Below are 17,386 nucleotides of genomic sequence, written 5' to 3'. Positions count from 1 at the left end.
TTCGACGTCCTATATAGGCCCCGTTCAGTACACGGCGCATGCGCCGCCAATCACGGTTTCTGCCTTACAAAACAGGGAGGTGGCGCCGCCCTTAGTGAAACACTGCTGGCAGCGATATATCGCAATCCATGCCGCACCGAAGAACGTTCAGTTTTTGATGCGAGATAATACGGGATTCCACGTTTTGCTAGGAGGAAACCCATTGTCTCTGTTGATTAAATTATCAGCCAACCTAATTTCAATCGCCTCTTTATAGACACTATTCCAAAAACCGGAAATGTTGGCAATCACAACCGTTTCCTCAAATTTCATGTTGTGTCCCTCATTTAGGCAGTGTTCTGCTACGGCCGATTTTTCCGGCTGTTGTAGCCTCGTGTGACGGCGATGCTCCACACACCTGTCATGCACTGTGCGAATAGAACGGCCAACGTAAGCTTTCCCACATTGACACGGGATTTTGTACACTCCGCGTTTCCTAAGTCCCAAATCATCCTTCACAGAGCCGAGAAGAGCCCTAATCTTAGAAGGTGGACGGAACACACTCTTAATGTTAAAATTCCTTAAAATTCGTCCAATCTTAAACGATAAGCCTCCAGCATAAGGAAGAAAGGCCACAGACCTATGTTCCTCTTCGTACGCCTCCGGAGATGGTCCAAATTCATAGCCCGACGAATCTGTTTCTCGGTGTATCCATTTTCCTTAAAAACAGTCATCAAATGCTCAAGTTCTTGGGTTAAGCTGTCTGCGTCGGAAATGGCATATGCTCTCCGTACCAAAGTCCTAAGAACGCCACTACGTTGGTGTGGTGGCTGAAAACTCTTAGGTTTTTATAGACGTAATGGTTTATAAAAAACCTGATGGAACTTTGGGATACAGTGTTCACCGAAAGCCGACACATACAGATTGGTATCTGCACCCTAAGAGTTTTCATCCACCACAAGATGCAGATCTGTAGCATGGTCTACATTCTAACTGTGTTTTGTCCACACAGCTGCCTCCTACATGGCTTGCTCAAATTCAGCACTGGAGTTCTTACTGCTACTTCACTACTAATTTTGGCCATAACACACAGAAATAACATTCCAGCAGTTCCTAGGGACTTGAATTCAGTGGAACAAATCGGCTGCGTGTGCGTGTGGGAGGGGGAGGGGGGGAGGGGCCGATGGGCACACACAAACGTACCTAAAATAAATTGAGCTTGTTTCTTTCGTGTTGTAGTTTATGCCACAGGTGTTGATCAACTGTGTGCATTTCTTTTCTACTCATTATTATGAAAGTTAAGAAATGGCAAAATCTGACTCAAGATTATTACGTATAGTCTGTTCCCATAGCGGTGCCACATGGGGTGGGAAGAAGAGGAAAAAGATCATGGCACCTGTAGGTTGAGGAGGGCAGGGAGAAGGGAATGTTCATCTCTTTATCTTACATTGGTACCAACTCATGTGACATGCACTGATCAGCTGCAATGGTACAAATGACACATGGAATTAAAGTTTCAAGAGGACATACTATAGTGACATTTGTGCTCAAATGTGTTTTTTATTTGTAGTAATGAACTTAATCTGGTTGTTACACAACTCAATGAGTGGAAGACAAATGACATTTAAAGCATTTACTAAATATCTGTGTATCATGTCACATCGCGTTTTGTTTTTCCTAATTATTTGTGTAATCAGTTGTACATAACTCCAATGGGCTAGGAATATCTTCATCATTCATTGCTAAACGAGTTAATTAGTAGTGGACACACGTTCCTTGGATAGCTACAATGCAGCTGTTTGAGTGTTGTGGCTAACAGCGTTTGGAAATGTCAGTCACAAGGCTGATATGAGTCAAACATAAGTAGGGAGCAAAGGGACACTGCTACAGGGAAAATCGGTGCTCCTGTTTATATTAAATCTTGTTTTGTTTTTTTTTGTTTTGGTTGTAAGAAATTTGTTATGACGTCAAGTTGAACACACATTTCAAAAGCGACACAACACATGTCACAGAGCAAGTAGACAAAGCAAGACATGTGAACACGGTAACATTCAAATCAGCACCGAGTCCAAGTCTGGCGGCCGCTGGCCGGCTGGCCGCTCAGGTGGCGCGGCTGCTGCACGGCTGGCAGGCAGCGCCGCATGTAGAGCTCGCGCCTAACTGCGCGGCGGCACTTTGAAAGATCGGCGAGTCACAACACTTTTCCCCCCTTTGAAGTTTTTGCACAGGTCTTGATGGAGGTGGCCTGTAGATTGCTAACGTCCATAGGTGTCGTTTGACTGGCCGTAAAGTCTCGAGGAGGAGGCTTCCCGTACGGACGGAAGTGTCCCCGATGACAGCGGGTCGAGATGACAGGAGACGTAGGGGTCGAATCTGCCGGGCCCTGTGCACCAATCTGCCCGTTGCGGCAAGTCCGGTTGTTACAACAGGAGACACGGGCGATGTGTCCGCGTCCGTAGGAAAAGGAGGCGAGTAGAGTTGCTCCGACGGATGCTCATCCGGTTCCTGCGTGGGCACGTCTCCTGGTGGCGTCGGTTCCTCTGCTGGCACCGAGATGACTGTGTGAGGGCTGCGTTGTGAGCAATGAGAGGTGCCAAGATCCTGAGCGTCAGGTAGAGCCGAAGGTGGTGGAGCGGCATTCGGAACAGGCAAATTGCGGACTGTGGTGTCACCGCCAGACACCACACTTGCTAGGTGGTAGCTTTAAATCGGCCGCGGTCCATTGGTACATGTCGGACCCGCGTGTCGCCACTGTCAGTAATCGCAGACCGAGCGCCACCACACGGCAGGTCTAGAGAGACGTACTAGGACTCGTCCCAGTTGTACGACGACTTTGCTAGCGACTACACTGACGAAGCCTTTCTCTCATTTGCCGAGAGACAGTTAGATTAGCCTTCAGCTAAGCCCATGACTACGACCTAGCAAGGCGCCATTAACCATATCTGGAGAGAGTTTGACTTGTATTAACAATAGCGATGTACCACAAGGATGAATTAAAGTTAAGTATTAACGCAGCTACGTACTTTTCTTTATAGCATTCATCACGTATCCTGTTCCAGAACTCACGCCAGCCGGTGTGTGTGTACGCGTGCATTTCGGTTACCCGTCACTGTGGACTGGCTGTCTTGTCAGTCCACAACACGGACCATTATCAGTAACAAGAGTAGAGGGAAGGCCTTCCAAAGAGAAAATGCGAGCTAGAGCATTGGTGGTTGCCGCGGTGTTAGGCGACGTGCAACGGACAATGAAAGGAAAGTTAGAGTAGGCGTCAGTTACGAGGAGCCAATAAGTACCTAAAGAAGGTCCCGCGAAGTCAGCACGATTGCGCTCCCAGGGCTTCTCAGGCAAAGGCCACGGTGACAAAGATGACTTCGGTGTGGCGTACTGTGACGCACAAGGGCCACAGGCACCGACCGTGTGTGCTATTTCAGAGTCGATGCCAGGCCAGTACACATGACGGCGCGCCAGAGGTTTCGTGCGAGAGAAACCCCAGTGCCCTTCGTGAAGGAGGCGCAAGACCGAAGCACGCAAAGACGCAGGTACCACAACACGCGGCGAAGCATTGTCGGTGGAAAGGAGGATAACACCATCCCTAGCCGTGAGGCGGTAGCGCAAAGCGTAGTAGTTCCGTAACGGATCAGAAGTCTTAGCGGACTGACGACCTGGGCAACCCTTCTGAATACTGCGCAAAACCCGGGAGAGGGTAGGGTCCGAACCCGTAGCAGTCGCCAGCCGGTCCCCGGTGATGGGGAACCCGTCCACAACCCGCTGCTCGGCAATATCCAGGTGGAAACACAAAAGTTCGTCCCTATCGAATGCCAGATCAGGACACATGGGAAGGCGAGACAGTGCATCAGCATTCGCATGTTGAGCCGTCGGCCGGAAATGAATCTCATAATTGAAACGAGACAAGTACAGAGCCCAACGCTGGAGGCGGTGTGCAGCCTTGTCGGGAAGCGACGTTGATGGATGAAACAAGGAAACAAGTGGTTTGTGGTCCGTAACAAGATGAAACTTGGATCCATAAAGGAAAACACCAAACTTATGAAGAACATAAATAATAGCCGAAGCTTCTTTTTCAGTTTGAGAATATTTTCGTTGGGCATCCGTGAGCGTTATGGAGGCATAAGCAATGGGTTGTCCAGAACCGTCAGAAAAAATTACTATTAAATACAGTCTTGATCACGATTTATTTAACAAGGTGACCGGATTCGACCACTACTGTGGTCATCTTCAGACCATTGAGTAGGAACCTCTTTCTGTTGGAGAGTAGTGATTCTCCAACAGAAAGAGGTTCCTACTCAATGGTCTGAAGATGACCACAGTAGTGGTCGAAACCGGTCACCTTGTTAAATAAATCGTGATCAAGACTTTTTAATAGTAATTATTTATAAGACATTGATCACTGCTGTTCCCGTAATTCATTCAAAAGTAATTCGTCAGAAAAAAGTTGCGCAAGGACTGCACCAACCCCGTATTGAGAGGCGTCCATGGCAAGAACAAGATGTTGGTCAGGTCGATAAGTAGCCAGGCATGGGGCCTGTTTCAGCATAGCCTTCAATTCCTGGAAAGCCGCATCGCATGACGCGGACCAGTGAAAAGGCACGTTTTTATGCAACAGGCGATGCAACGGCTGAGCCACCGAAGAAGCAGATGGTAAAAACCTGTGATAGTATGCTACTTTCCTCAAGAAGGCCTGCAGTTCCTTAACAGATGTAGGGCGAGGAAGGGCATCGATCGCAGCAACAGTTTGCTGAAGCAGGCGAATACCATGTCGACAGAGTTGGAAACCCAAGTACGTGATAGATGCCTGAAAAAATTGTGATTTCTGAAGATTACACTTACGACCGGCAGTCTGTAAGACATGAAAAGTGTGCGGAGATTCTGAAGATGTTCAGTGGTGCAGCCAGTGACAACAATGTCGTCCATGTAATAGATATATCCAGGGATAGGGAGCAATAATTGTTGCAAAAATCGCTGAAAGAGAGCAGGGGCGCTGGCAACCCCGAATGGCAATCGTCGGTATTGATAGAGGCCGAAAGGCGTGTTAAGGACCAGAAACTGCCGGGAAGCCACGTCGAGAGGAAGTTTATGATAAGCTTCTGACAGGTCAATTTTAGAAAAATACTGGCCTCCCGCAAGTTTAGTGAACAAATCCTCAGGTCGGGGCATAGGGTAAGTGTCGATGAGCCATTGCGCATTTACAGTGGCTTTAAAATCGCCACAGAGACGAATATCATCAATTGGCTTAGCAACGACAACGACAGAAGAGGACGACTCACTGGAAGTGAAAGGAAGCAAGACCCCTGAAGTAGTGAGACGATCCAGCTCCCGTTTGACCCGATCACGAAGGGCCACAGGAATGGGCCGAGCCCGAAAAAACTTAGGCCGAGCAGTGGGTTTGAGCGTGATATGAGCTTCAAAGTCGTTTGCACGGCCTAACCCAGGAGAAAGAAAGGGACGAAAATGTCGTCGCAAGGAATCCAATTGAGCATAAGGAATGGCATCAGAGACGATGGAGAACCCAAAACGCGAAAGGCATCGAAACCAAAAAGATTCTCCGCGTTACTATGGTCGGTCACAAATATGGGAACAGTGCGAACGACAGATTTGTAAGATACCTCAGCACCAAATTGTCCCACGAGGGAAATCTTCTGTTTATTGTACGTCCGTAATTGCCGAGTGACAGGTGATAGGAGTGGAGAACCCAACTGAAGATACGTCTGAGAATTAATGATAGTGGCAGCAGAACCAGTATCCACCTGCATCCGAACATCCCGACCAAGGATTTGGACAGTGAGGAATAACTTCCCTGAAAGGGAAGAAGTGCAATTGACAGACAACACAGAAGCAGACTCAGCGTCACGGTCACGAACATCATGTATATGGTCGGATTTGCAAACGGAAGACACATGACCCTTCTTTTTGCAATTGTGACGCGCGGCCCAACGTTGGGGACAATCCTCGCGTGAATGTTTCGCAAAACACCGCTGACATGAAGGAAGTTGCCGGGGGGTTTGCTGCAGTTTCTGAGAGGGTTGTTTACGGTTAGGCCGAGGCTGCGCGTGGGAGCGCACTGCGGCCACGTCGGCCGGCGGGGACGCGCCACACGCGTCGTCAACAGCGCACAGAGGTTGTATGTCCCCAACGTCACCCCACGCCTCTATTTGCACTCCAGCGGCGTGAGAAATTCCAAAAGACTGAGCGATGGATAGGACTTCATCGAGAGTCGGATTTGCCAACTGAAGGGCACGTTGCCTCACTTCTTTGTCGGGCGCCGATCGGATAATGGCATCCCGTAGATGCTATTAGAATCGGCGTAGGATTCTTTGTGAACGTCAGTAACAAATTTGACACTTTCGACTAAGGCCGTGAAGCTCAGCAGCCGAAGCGCGATATGATTGATTCGGTTGTTTTTGACAACGATAAAAGGCAACACGAGAGACTACCACATGCGTTTGCTTATGAAAATATACGGACAGAAGTGAGCACATTTCAGCAAAGGACAAAGGCGCGGGATCTTTCAAAGGAGCCAATTGCGACAACAATCGATACATTTGAGGTGAAATCCATAAAAGGAACAGAGACATGTTTGTTCGTCCGCGACATGAAATGCCAAGAAGTGCTGTCGAAGACTTTTTCGTAATCAGACCAGTCTTCCGCCGTCTCGTCGTAAGGAGGAAAAGGAGGTATAGACAAAGACGAGAAACGGCCCGCATTGGATGCCGCGACCAAATCGCGAATGGCCGATGTGAGAAGCGTTTGCTGTTCAATGAGACCTTGCAATAGGTGCTGTAAAGTAGCCATTGAAGCCTGTGTGTCAACGAGGAAAAGGAAAAATCCACTACCTCGTCGCCGATAGTTATAACGTCAAGTTGAACACATATATTTCAAAAACGAACAACACATGTCCCAGAGCAAGTAGACAAAGCAAGACATGTGAACACGGTAACATTCAAATCAGCACCGAGTCCAAGTCTGGCGGCGGCTGGCTGGCTGGCCGCTCAGGTGGCGCGGCTGCTGCACGGCTGGCAGGCAGCGCCGCATGTAGAGCACGCGCCTAACTGCGCGGCGGCACTTTGAAACCTGAATTTCTGAACTAATTTCTCGTTGTAAGTTTTATCACAGGTTTTCAAAATTCGAAACTTGTGATTCTTTTGCCTGAGAAGGGAAGGGGTTGTAGAGATTTTATATGGTTATAGAGGTGCATCCCAGCCCCTAAAATTTTAGAAATTAAGTACTAAAGCATTTTAGAGGTTGGTGAATGGGTGCTGAGGCAAAGACGCTATTTGAATTTACGCTTCCTGCCAACTGTGGTCTGGAATGAGACATAACATTGGAGGAAACAAGTAAAAATGGCAGAGAGGAAACTTAAATTTGCTGCTGGCAAGTTTCCATTTGTACAATCTGCTGTGTAAATTAACAAATTCCAGAATAATTTTTCATTGGCTGATTATTAAATTTTGTGTCATCAGTTTCCTGTCTAGATTGATATGGCACACTGTTGCCTCCTTTCCTGTGACAGCTTCTTCATCTCAAAGTAGCACTTAACACAATTATTTGTCCTGTAAATTCCAATATCTGGTTTTCTCTACAGTTTTTACCACCTACAGCTGCCTCGGGCAGCATGAAAATAATTCCCTGATGTCTCCTCATGTGTCCTGTCATTCTTGCCAGTATTTTCCACATGTTCCTCTCCTTATCAGTTCTGTGGTCAGCTTCCTCATTTCTTGTCTTGTTAATCCACCTAATTTTCCACATCCTTCTCTAGCACCACATCACAAATGCTTCAGTTTCACTCTTTTTCTGCATTCTTGCAATCCATGATTCACTTCCCTACAATACTGTGCTTAAAAAGTACAATTCACAGAAGTTCTTGCTGAAATTGAGGCTTATGTTTGACACAAGTAGACCTTTCCTGGCCAGAAATGTCCTCTTTGCCCGTGCTAGTCTGCTATATATATATATCCTCATTGCTTTTTTCATCGTATATTATTTTACTTCCAAGGTAGCAAAATTACTGCAATTTGTGGACCCTAATTTTGAAGTTAAGCTTATCACTAAACTCATTTGTTCAAATAATATTACAGCACCAATAATGTTTCATTTTTATCAAAGTACCTTACAAAATTTTAAAGTTGCAAAACCCATGTTGCTAACACAGGCCTCCAAGATCTTGACCTCCATCATTACAAGGACCATTGAAGCCAGGACAGATGCAATGATCACAGGTGACCAGTTTGGCTTCAGAAGAGGTGTGGGCACCCAAGAAGCAGTACTCAGCTTGCAGTTAATTCTTGAGTAAAGACTACAGAACGCCTGTGACACATATATTGCCTCCAACGACAAGTAGAAATCATTTGACAGTTTAGACTAGGGACACCTTTTCGAGCTGCTGAGAGAGTGGTATAAAGCAGCAGGACAGAAGAGTAATGCAGTGACTGCATAGAGAAGAGGTGGCTGTGATAAGGTGTATGAAACTTCAGTGTTACTATTAAGCAGGATATATGACAGGGCTGCTCACTGTCTCTCGTCTTGTCGAATGGATACATTCAGAGGGCAAGAGATGAAGTCAGAGATAAACTGGAACCTATAGGAGGAATTAAAGTCAACCATAAAAAACTATACATGTTTAGATTTGCTGGTGATATCACTCTGGTAAGTGAAGCTCTGAAACAATTAGAAGTATTGCTGTTCCAGATGGAAAGCACTCTGTTTTCTCTGTAACATAAATATTAATAAAGCTAAAACAAAACTCCTTTTGGGGAGTAGACAAAATACTGTTGCTCAATGCTCACTTAACAAATGGTTGGAGACTGTAAAATCATTTGCATACTGAAAACAATGTAAAATTCTGTGACATCTATTCAGCAGATACAGCTGTGTCAAATAGACATTTCACTACCATTCTTTTCCTGGGATTGTATCTGTGAAATTTGCAAGTCTTATGTTCTAAAGTACATTTTTGGAACTATGACACTTGATGACTATCAATCAAAATATCATTCCTCATATTATACTTTTCCATTATATTTTGAAGTACCATTTCCTTATATTTACACTTTATCTCTTGAAACGTTAAGTGTCGTATGAAAATATTTTAGGATTAAAGGACACCACTTTTCTGAAAAGCAGAAGCATCAGATTGTTCATAGTGACACACAAAGGAAGGGAAACTTGCTAGCTTTTGGAGTTATTCTTTGATGAGCTAGAGGAAATAAAACAAAACCACACAAACGTGTGTACATTTCTCCTCTTTCTATCACAGTGTCCATGTTTCAACAACATTCCACACAAAACACTTCACTAATCTTTTCCTTCATTGTTTATTTAATGGACCCAAGAAAATTATCTTTCTGTAAAACATTTCTTTTGCAATAGCTATCCTTGTTTTCATTTCATGGTTACCTTTAATGAAAGTTTGTTTCATAGGTTCCTGATGTTAGCAAGGGACTTCGAAAAGTAACTATTATTGAATGGTACATCTGAATGCTAAAGTGACACATGACATGATTTTTCGCAAGCACCAAGCCTTTGTAAATGATGGTTGGAACATTCTACCAATTGCTCAATTCCCTGATGATAGAAATCCGTGTGTGAAGTGGACGGATGAAATAAGGAATGCAACACATCTACACAAGGAAAGATACAAAATAAGAAAGATTGTCGGTATGCCTCTATGTGGGCTCTAATCTCCCTGATTTTATCCTCATGGTCTCTTCGCGAGATATACGTAGGAGGGAGCAATATTCTGCTTGACTCCTCAGTGAAGGTATGTTCTCGAAACTTCAACAAAAGCCTGTATCGAGCTACTGAGCGCCTCTCCTGCAGAGTCTTCCACTGGAGTTTATCTATCATCTCTGTAAGGCTTTCGCCATTACTAAATGATCCTGTAACGAAGTGCGCTGCTCGCCATTGGATCTTCTATCAACCCTATCTGGTACGGATCCCACACTGGTGAGAAATATTCAAGCAGTGGGCGAATAAGTGTACTGTAACCTATTTCCTTTGTTTTCGGATTAAATTTCCTTAGGATTCTTCCAATGAATCTCAGTCTGGCATCTGCTTTACCAACAATCAACTTTATATTATCATTCCACATTTTAAATCACTCCTAATGCTTACACCCAGATAATTTATGGAATTAACTGCTTCCATTTGCTGACCTGTTATATTGTAGCTAAATGATAAATGATCTTTCTTTCTGGGTATTCACAGAACATTACACTTGTCTACATTGAGATTCAATTGTCATTCCTTGCACCATGTGTCAATTCATTGCAGATCCTCCTACATTTCAGTACAATTTTCCATTGTTACAACCTCTCGATACACTACAGCATCATCTGCAAAAAGCCTCAGTGAACTTCCGATGTTATCCACAAGGTCATTTATGTATATTGTGAATAGCAACAGTCCTACAAGACTCCCCTGCGGCACACCTGAAATCACTCTTACTTTGGAAGACTTCTCTCCGTCTGTCGTCTTCGATTAGAGCAAATTGTGGAGATGATGGGATTCCATGCACTGTCCAGCTGGTAGCCGATGTCATGGTTTAACAGATTTTCTGCAAGTCATATTTCTACAGATCCCTTATTAATGGAGTCCCAGAAAGACATAGCTGTGGACAAAATAATTGTTTTCTCATACTCCATTGAATGTCCAGTAGAAATACAATGTTCAGCAACAGTGGACTTGCTTGGCTGCAAAAGGTGGGTGTAATGTTGATGTTCAGTGCAGCATTCTTTCACGGAGCATGTGGTTTGACCTTTGTAAGCTATACCACACTGGCACGGTATCGTGTAAATTCTGGTCTTTTGTAGTTACAGACTGTCCTTAACTGATCCCACAAGGTCTGCAGTCTTCAATGGTGGGTGGAAAACCATTTTTACCTGAAATTTTCAGAGGATTCTTGCTATTTTAAATGAAGTGTTGCCAACAAAAGGAAGAAAAGCTAAAGATTGTTCCAGCGTGTTCTCCTCTTTATCCACTTCCTGCTACTTAGTTTTAACTGTTAGTGCCCTGTTAATCTGCTGGATGTAATACTCGTTTTCACTGTATACTGTCTTTAGATGGGCGAGTTCTTGAGGTAAGGTCTCTAGATAGTATGAGCTCTATGAACAAGTGTTTTAAGCACACTCATGGTTTGCAATGGGTGATGTCAACTCGATGCTTGCAGGTAAAAATTGGTATGAGTGGGCTTCCCGTAAACTGAATGCCCTAGAGAATCATCATTCTTCCTTTGAACCAGGACATCCAAGAAAGGCGAACAACCATCTTTCTCTATTTCCATGATGAACCAGATGTTTCTGAATGGAGTTGAATGATGTAGAAACTCCATTAATTTATTTTCTGCATGAGGCCACACTATGAAATTGTCATCCACATACCTCCAAAAAACTATTGGTTTCAGGGCAGCTGATTCAAGTGCTCTCTCCTCAAAATCCTCCATAAAAAGTTTTCGACACATGTGCAGAATAGTACAGTGCACTTTATATTGAGGAATGGAGGACAATTTCACCAGTCTGCAACGGCTCACCTGAAGATGACTGACAGTTGCCCAGTTGAAATATCATGTGAGGAATTAAATGATGATTGGCTGCAAGCCCCAAAATTGTTTTATGTCCATATTGATACCATCATGTCTCAAAAGAGATGGTGATATTGTTAGATTCAATATTTCGATTTACTTTTTCTCAGGATGAGAGCAAAATTTACCTTTCATGTGTGGTGGCTTTCCAAGTGTTCTGCCAAGCCAATAACTCAGTTGAACACCTGAATCCCACCATTAGCCAATCCCACTAAGAAATCCAGAGATGTCATCCTTGGTCAAAACCAAATATTCTAAATTTATTCCACAATTTCAACATCACACTCTGTCTGATTGTAACCTAGTTTTCAACCCCTTATTTTTCTTTTAAGTTGCTGTTATTATATTCCAATGAGGATTCCATGGTCACAGTATGAGTTATTGCAGAATCACTTATTTCTGAATTTTCTTAACAGAGTACTGGTTGAACAAAAGAAGGTGTAAAGAAATAATCATGGAGGCCTTTATTGATAAATTATAACTACTATTTAAGTGAACAAGCCAAAACTTTGAGGCTTTATTGCTGTGTTCACAAAAGATCATTTATTATACATTCCAACCAACAAGTCAGTGTAGCAAGATCAACTTCATAACTGATCTGGAGTGCTGTCATTTGTTCTCCTTCCAGAAGCTCAGGTCCACAACTGGTAGTTCATTGCAGTCAACCACCTTATTTCTGGAAAAGTAAAGAACATTTCAAAGAAACTACCAGCAGCTATATACTCATTTAATATCAGTGGTTACATCTATTAAGAAATAACTACAATAAGACAAGGAGCAATAATAATCTACATTTCACAATTTCTTCACTTCTTCAATTGGCTTGACTTGGACATCAGTGAAAAACTCAATATTGCTATCTTTGTAGGTTAAACTTACTTTCATAAAAGCTAATACCAAAGACTGGGATGCATAGAAATTTGAGGCAGATGCACTTACTTTCATGCCATTTCTATCATATTTTGTACTCTCTGTTCCACACATAAGAGTGGGACTTTTTGGAACTGCCATCATAGCTAAACAGTTTCATAGTGTGTATAGCAGGAAAATTGCAGAATATATGGAGAAGTTAAGCATAATAGCCATGTGTTAAAATATTTTATTAAATTTTATTTATTTCTGTGATCCTTTGAATTCTTCTGAAGAGGTCATGATGAAACTGAATCTCACATGGTTTACAATCCTATGCCTATCTATTCAATAGACATAGCAGAGAAAATAATCAAGACCTTGAGAGACAATGCCATCATAACAGCATTTGTCCCCCAGGATTACTTTTTAGAACTGACCTGGAGACAACAATGTCTTCCAGTTTCAATGCCATACTGTCAACACTCTGACTTCTTAGAGGAGGCATGAGAATTTCTTTGACTGTTACTTGTCCATTATACCACAGCTCACACAAGCTGAGGCAACAAGGAACCCCTTCAGATATGAAACAAATCGAGGCAGAACTGCTCACTCAGGAAATACAATGTGAATTCATTTAAAGTTACCCGAGAAGAAAATACAAGAAGTAACACTATGAGTCACTGTTGCAAAATGTGCTTAGAGACATTACTCTATTGATATCAACCTTGCTGAACAAATTTCACTGCCAGATGCTACAAGAAAGGCATTGTGCACCAAACAGAGCTTTACAGCTGAAATTCCAGGAGCATGCCTTCCACGAAGAGTTGGGCAACATATTTTCCAACTCTTCTCGGAATGAACTCTGATGCACAATGGCTCTCTTGAAGCACCTTGCACTAAATGCTACCGTGTCAACCAAGTGAGACAGAAAGTTGAAGAACCTTTCTTTTGGTTTACTTCTTAATACAAAATGGTGTACAGCAGCCATCTGAGGACCATTTTTTGATACAGCACTACTTACATCTGCTATAACAGCTAGACATTCTGGTTCTCTTACTTGCTTTAAAAATTTTTATTGACATACTTCTCCAACATAGTATGTAAAATTTCATTTTGAATTGTTGTTGATGTTCTATTGAAAACAATTACCTTATCCAACTCAGCACTAAAATCAATTGGACTTTTCAGAACACCAGGGCTTGGTGATAATTCAGTTTCATTGTGACACCTGAAGGCTAATTCAGAGGAAACACAGAAATGATTACAATTTATTAAAATATTTAACACATGCCTGTTATGTTTAACATCTTGATTATACGCCAAAATTTTCCTTATATATGCACTGTCAAGTTGTTCATCAAGGCTGACAGTGCCAAAAACTGCCAGTCTTAAACAGTTTTGTATGTGAACAGCTTAAAATTCATTCTTCACTCTGGTACTCAGTGATTTCTGTCTGTAACTCCCACTTTTTCGACAAAGACTCCCCACCAAATAATATGCATTGGCAGCAGCATATTACATTTTTAACTTCACAGCCACATAACCAATCACTTTTTTTATGAACATCTACTTTAAGTGCTCTGATAAGCCGTCAGTTTCCAGTATTATTTTGCACAATAAGAGTCATTCAAGTCTCTCTGCAGTAAGCTTCTCCTCACCAGAGAAATGGGAAAAGTTTGCACTTCGTAGTTTGCACTTCGTAAATTGTAAATGGAATTCATTTTCTCTCACACTCCACAACCTATAACCTGTTCAATTCAGTTCAGTTCCTTATCATCCATTTTGTTATACATATTATATTAAGTGAAATAACATTTTCTTAATTACACTTTACACATTTTGTCTTCTTTTTACATGCAAGATGGAAAAAAGGTTTATACTAAAAAATCCATTTACAGAAATACCATTTTCTTAATTACACTTTAAGAGTTTCTTAATTACACTTTTTACATGCAAGTTGAAAAAAAAAAGTTTATACAAAAATATCAAAAGATGAGCACTATCCGTTTAGGCAGCAATGAAATTCATCAACATTATTAAAACTTTGACCTAATAGTAACCTCTAATTCTTTTTTAAATATATGTAAGTTTTTTATATTTTTTATTTTATATGTCACAAGCTAGTTCTCCCTGTCCAGAATGTACCAGCTACAGTATCAAGAACTAAAAAAGTCAATCACCTTGAAACACCTTAACATTTTTACACATAGTTCTTAGAAATAATATTCATAAACATGATAAACATAAACATTACAGCTGCAGTAACACCAACAATTGCAGTATTCTAGCCCGTTTCCCAGTTGTCACAATGTTAGCATTAAATCTAAGCTTTGTTTATGACTGAAAAAAATATAAAATGCACTTATGCTGATGAGAAAACTTCCCTACAAATTTCTGCCCTCAAAACAAATTTGTGAATGAAACAATGGTATTATGATTGCTGTTGAAATATCAATTTTGGTAATAATGTGAGTGATGGAATGGTGCACCCTAGTGGCTTGGGTACCTAACAAATTAACATTGCAAGAGAAGAAAAAGCTGGAAGTGTACTCCCTAGAGTGGTGCTACCCCATGGGGCATCTGGAGCTGTTTATAGTCAGAGAGTTTCCACTCTGACTGCAGCACCCTGCGATATCACTGGGAAGCATGCCATCTGGTGCTATGGGCAAGCTCATTTCAACCCAAAGTAGAATAGGCCGCACCATGTGCCAGGAATTGTTGTAGGAGTGCAAAACCCCTCAGTTTGCTTTTTTGAGAGCAGCAATGTTTTTGGGCCAATTATGAGGCAATAGAATGTTTCACAACAAAGGAAAGTGGGTTGTAACACATCTAATGGTATATCTTGGGCTTCCTAAAAAAAAGTGTAAGAAAAGGGACCATATTAAGTGTAAAGCTACTTTGTTCTTTACATGATACTGTCAAAATGTACTAAATGCTTTACAAAAAACAAAGTACTTATCATACCAAAACAATGTAATTGGCTAACTTTTTTTTCTTCTGAGCTGTTTGTAGCTTGTGCCTTTCAGTATGACTTATGGGTAATGTCATAGCAGCATTTTTACACCACCCTCACCTCATACAACAAAGGAAACCTTACTCAAATCCATAAAAAGTGGAAAAAATGTGAATTTCAGTGGGATGTTCATTCAGTGTGGATAGCTAAAATATTTTTCACATGCTACCACAAAGCATCTTCAGGCATCATGAAAGTGAAAACTTAGTGAAAAAACATACAACACATAATGTCACTCTCATTTTCATAGTTTTGTAAATAATTATGATCCACACAGGATAGCAGCACTTTTGTGTTTCAAGTAGCCTATGAATAAACAAATGAAAAATAAACAAACACGAAAAAATTATGAAATTACTTACGTATTGGAAACTTTTTTGAAACTATTGTGTGGTATTCTTGTCACGTGATCAGAGTTGTCGCAGACAATTCTTGAAATTGTTGCCTTTTTTATTTCATTGATCTGATCTGTAAATAAATACAACAAAAATAAATATAATAAACTGCTGTTTTTAATTAGCTGAACATGGCACTGGATGATTTAAATGCCATATGTTTCTTGTTTATTCCCTTTTATGTTTATCCTCACAAATGTAATTATAAAATTAAGAATCTATCAAACAACTGTATACTTAAAAACAGTACTGAAAATGTATGGGGCCCACATAATACTTGACAACTATTAATTGACAGCAGTGAGATACTCACAGAAAATCTAACCATGTACAGGGAGAAGACTGGTTTTGTGAGATGGGAGGGTACTGTATTTGAAGCAGTTAATGAGCATCTTAAATCAGCTAAGATAGAAATTGGTTTGGCATGCAAATGAGATGAAACTTTTAGTTTGTTCTTTCTATGGGCACCAAAGTCAGCTGCAGATGTAAGTGATAACTTAAAAGAAATTCCTGTTATACAGTATTCACACTTTCACGTCATTCTATAATAGTTATAAGAGACTTTCCCGAGGGCATGCAGCTTTACTGTATGATTAAATGATGATGGCGTCCTCTTGGGTAAAATATTCCGGAGGTAAATTAGTCCCCCATTTGGATCTCCGGGCGGGGACTACTCAAGAGGATGTCGTTATCAGGAGAAAGAAAACTGGCGTTCTACGGATCGGAGCGTGGAATGTCAGATCACTTAATCGGGCAGGTACGTTAGAAAATTTAAAAAGGGAAATGGATAGGTTAAAGTTAGATATAGTGGGAATTAGTGAAGTTTGGTGGCAGGAGGAACAAGACTTCTGGTCAGGTGCCTACAGGGTTATAAACACAAAATCAAATAGGGGTAATGCAGGAGTAGGTTTAATAATGAATAGGAAAATAGGAATACGGGTAAGCTACTACAAACAGCATAGTGAACGCATTATTGTGGCCAAGATAGATACGAAGCCCACACCTACTACAGTAGTACGAGTTTATATGCCAACTAGCTCTGCAGATAATGAAGAAATTGAAGAAATGTACGATGAAATAAAATAAAATATTCAGATAGTGAAGGGTGCCGAAAATTTAATAATCATGGGTGACTGGAATTCAGTAGTAGGGAAAGGGAGAGAAGGAAACGTAGTAGGTGAATATGGATTGGGGCTAAGAAATGAAAGAGGAAGCCACCTGATAGAATTTTGTACAGAGCACAACTTAATCATAGCTAACACTTGGTTTAAGAATCATGAAAGAAGGTTGTATACATGGAAGAACCCTGGAGATACTAAAAGGTATCAGATAGATTATATAATGGTAAGACAGAGATTTAGGAACCAGATTTTAAATTGTAAGACATTTCCAGGGGCAGATGTGGACTCTGACCACAATCTACTGGTTATGACCTGTAGATTAAAACTGAAGAAACTGCAAAAAGGTGGGAATTTAAGGAGATGGGACCTGGATAAACTGAAAGAAACAGAGGTTGTACAGAGTTTCAGGTAGAGCATAAGGGAACAATTGACAGGA

General features: G+C 41.6%; 1 protein-coding gene across 1 annotated transcript in view; it reads right to left on the bottom strand.

Moving 5' to 3' along the window:
- Nucleotides 1–12,010: 12,010 nt before the first annotated feature.
- The window catches only part of LOC126106818 (peroxidase-like), a 670,034-nt gene continuing 664,658 nt past the window's right edge, over nucleotides 12,011–17,386 (bottom strand). The window contains exons 13-14 of the mRNA XM_049913211.1: nucleotides 15,797–15,902; nucleotides 12,011–12,245 (exon numbers count right to left, since the gene is read on the bottom strand). Coding sequence (XP_049769168.1) covers nucleotides 12,179–12,245; nucleotides 15,797–15,902 — 173 coding nt within the window. The 3' untranslated portion in view covers nucleotides 12,011–12,178. The remainder of the gene's footprint in view (nucleotides 12,246–15,796; nucleotides 15,903–17,386) is intronic.

Source organism: Schistocerca cancellata, chromosome 10 (assembly GCF_023864275.1).
Source record: "Schistocerca cancellata isolate TAMUIC-IGC-003103 chromosome 10, iqSchCanc2.1, whole genome shotgun sequence".
Taxonomy (NCBI): domain Eukaryota; kingdom Metazoa; phylum Arthropoda; class Insecta; order Orthoptera; family Acrididae; genus Schistocerca; species Schistocerca cancellata.
The sequence above is the reverse complement of the archived record's forward strand: the minus strand, read 5'-3'. Positions and strand labels throughout refer to the sequence as shown.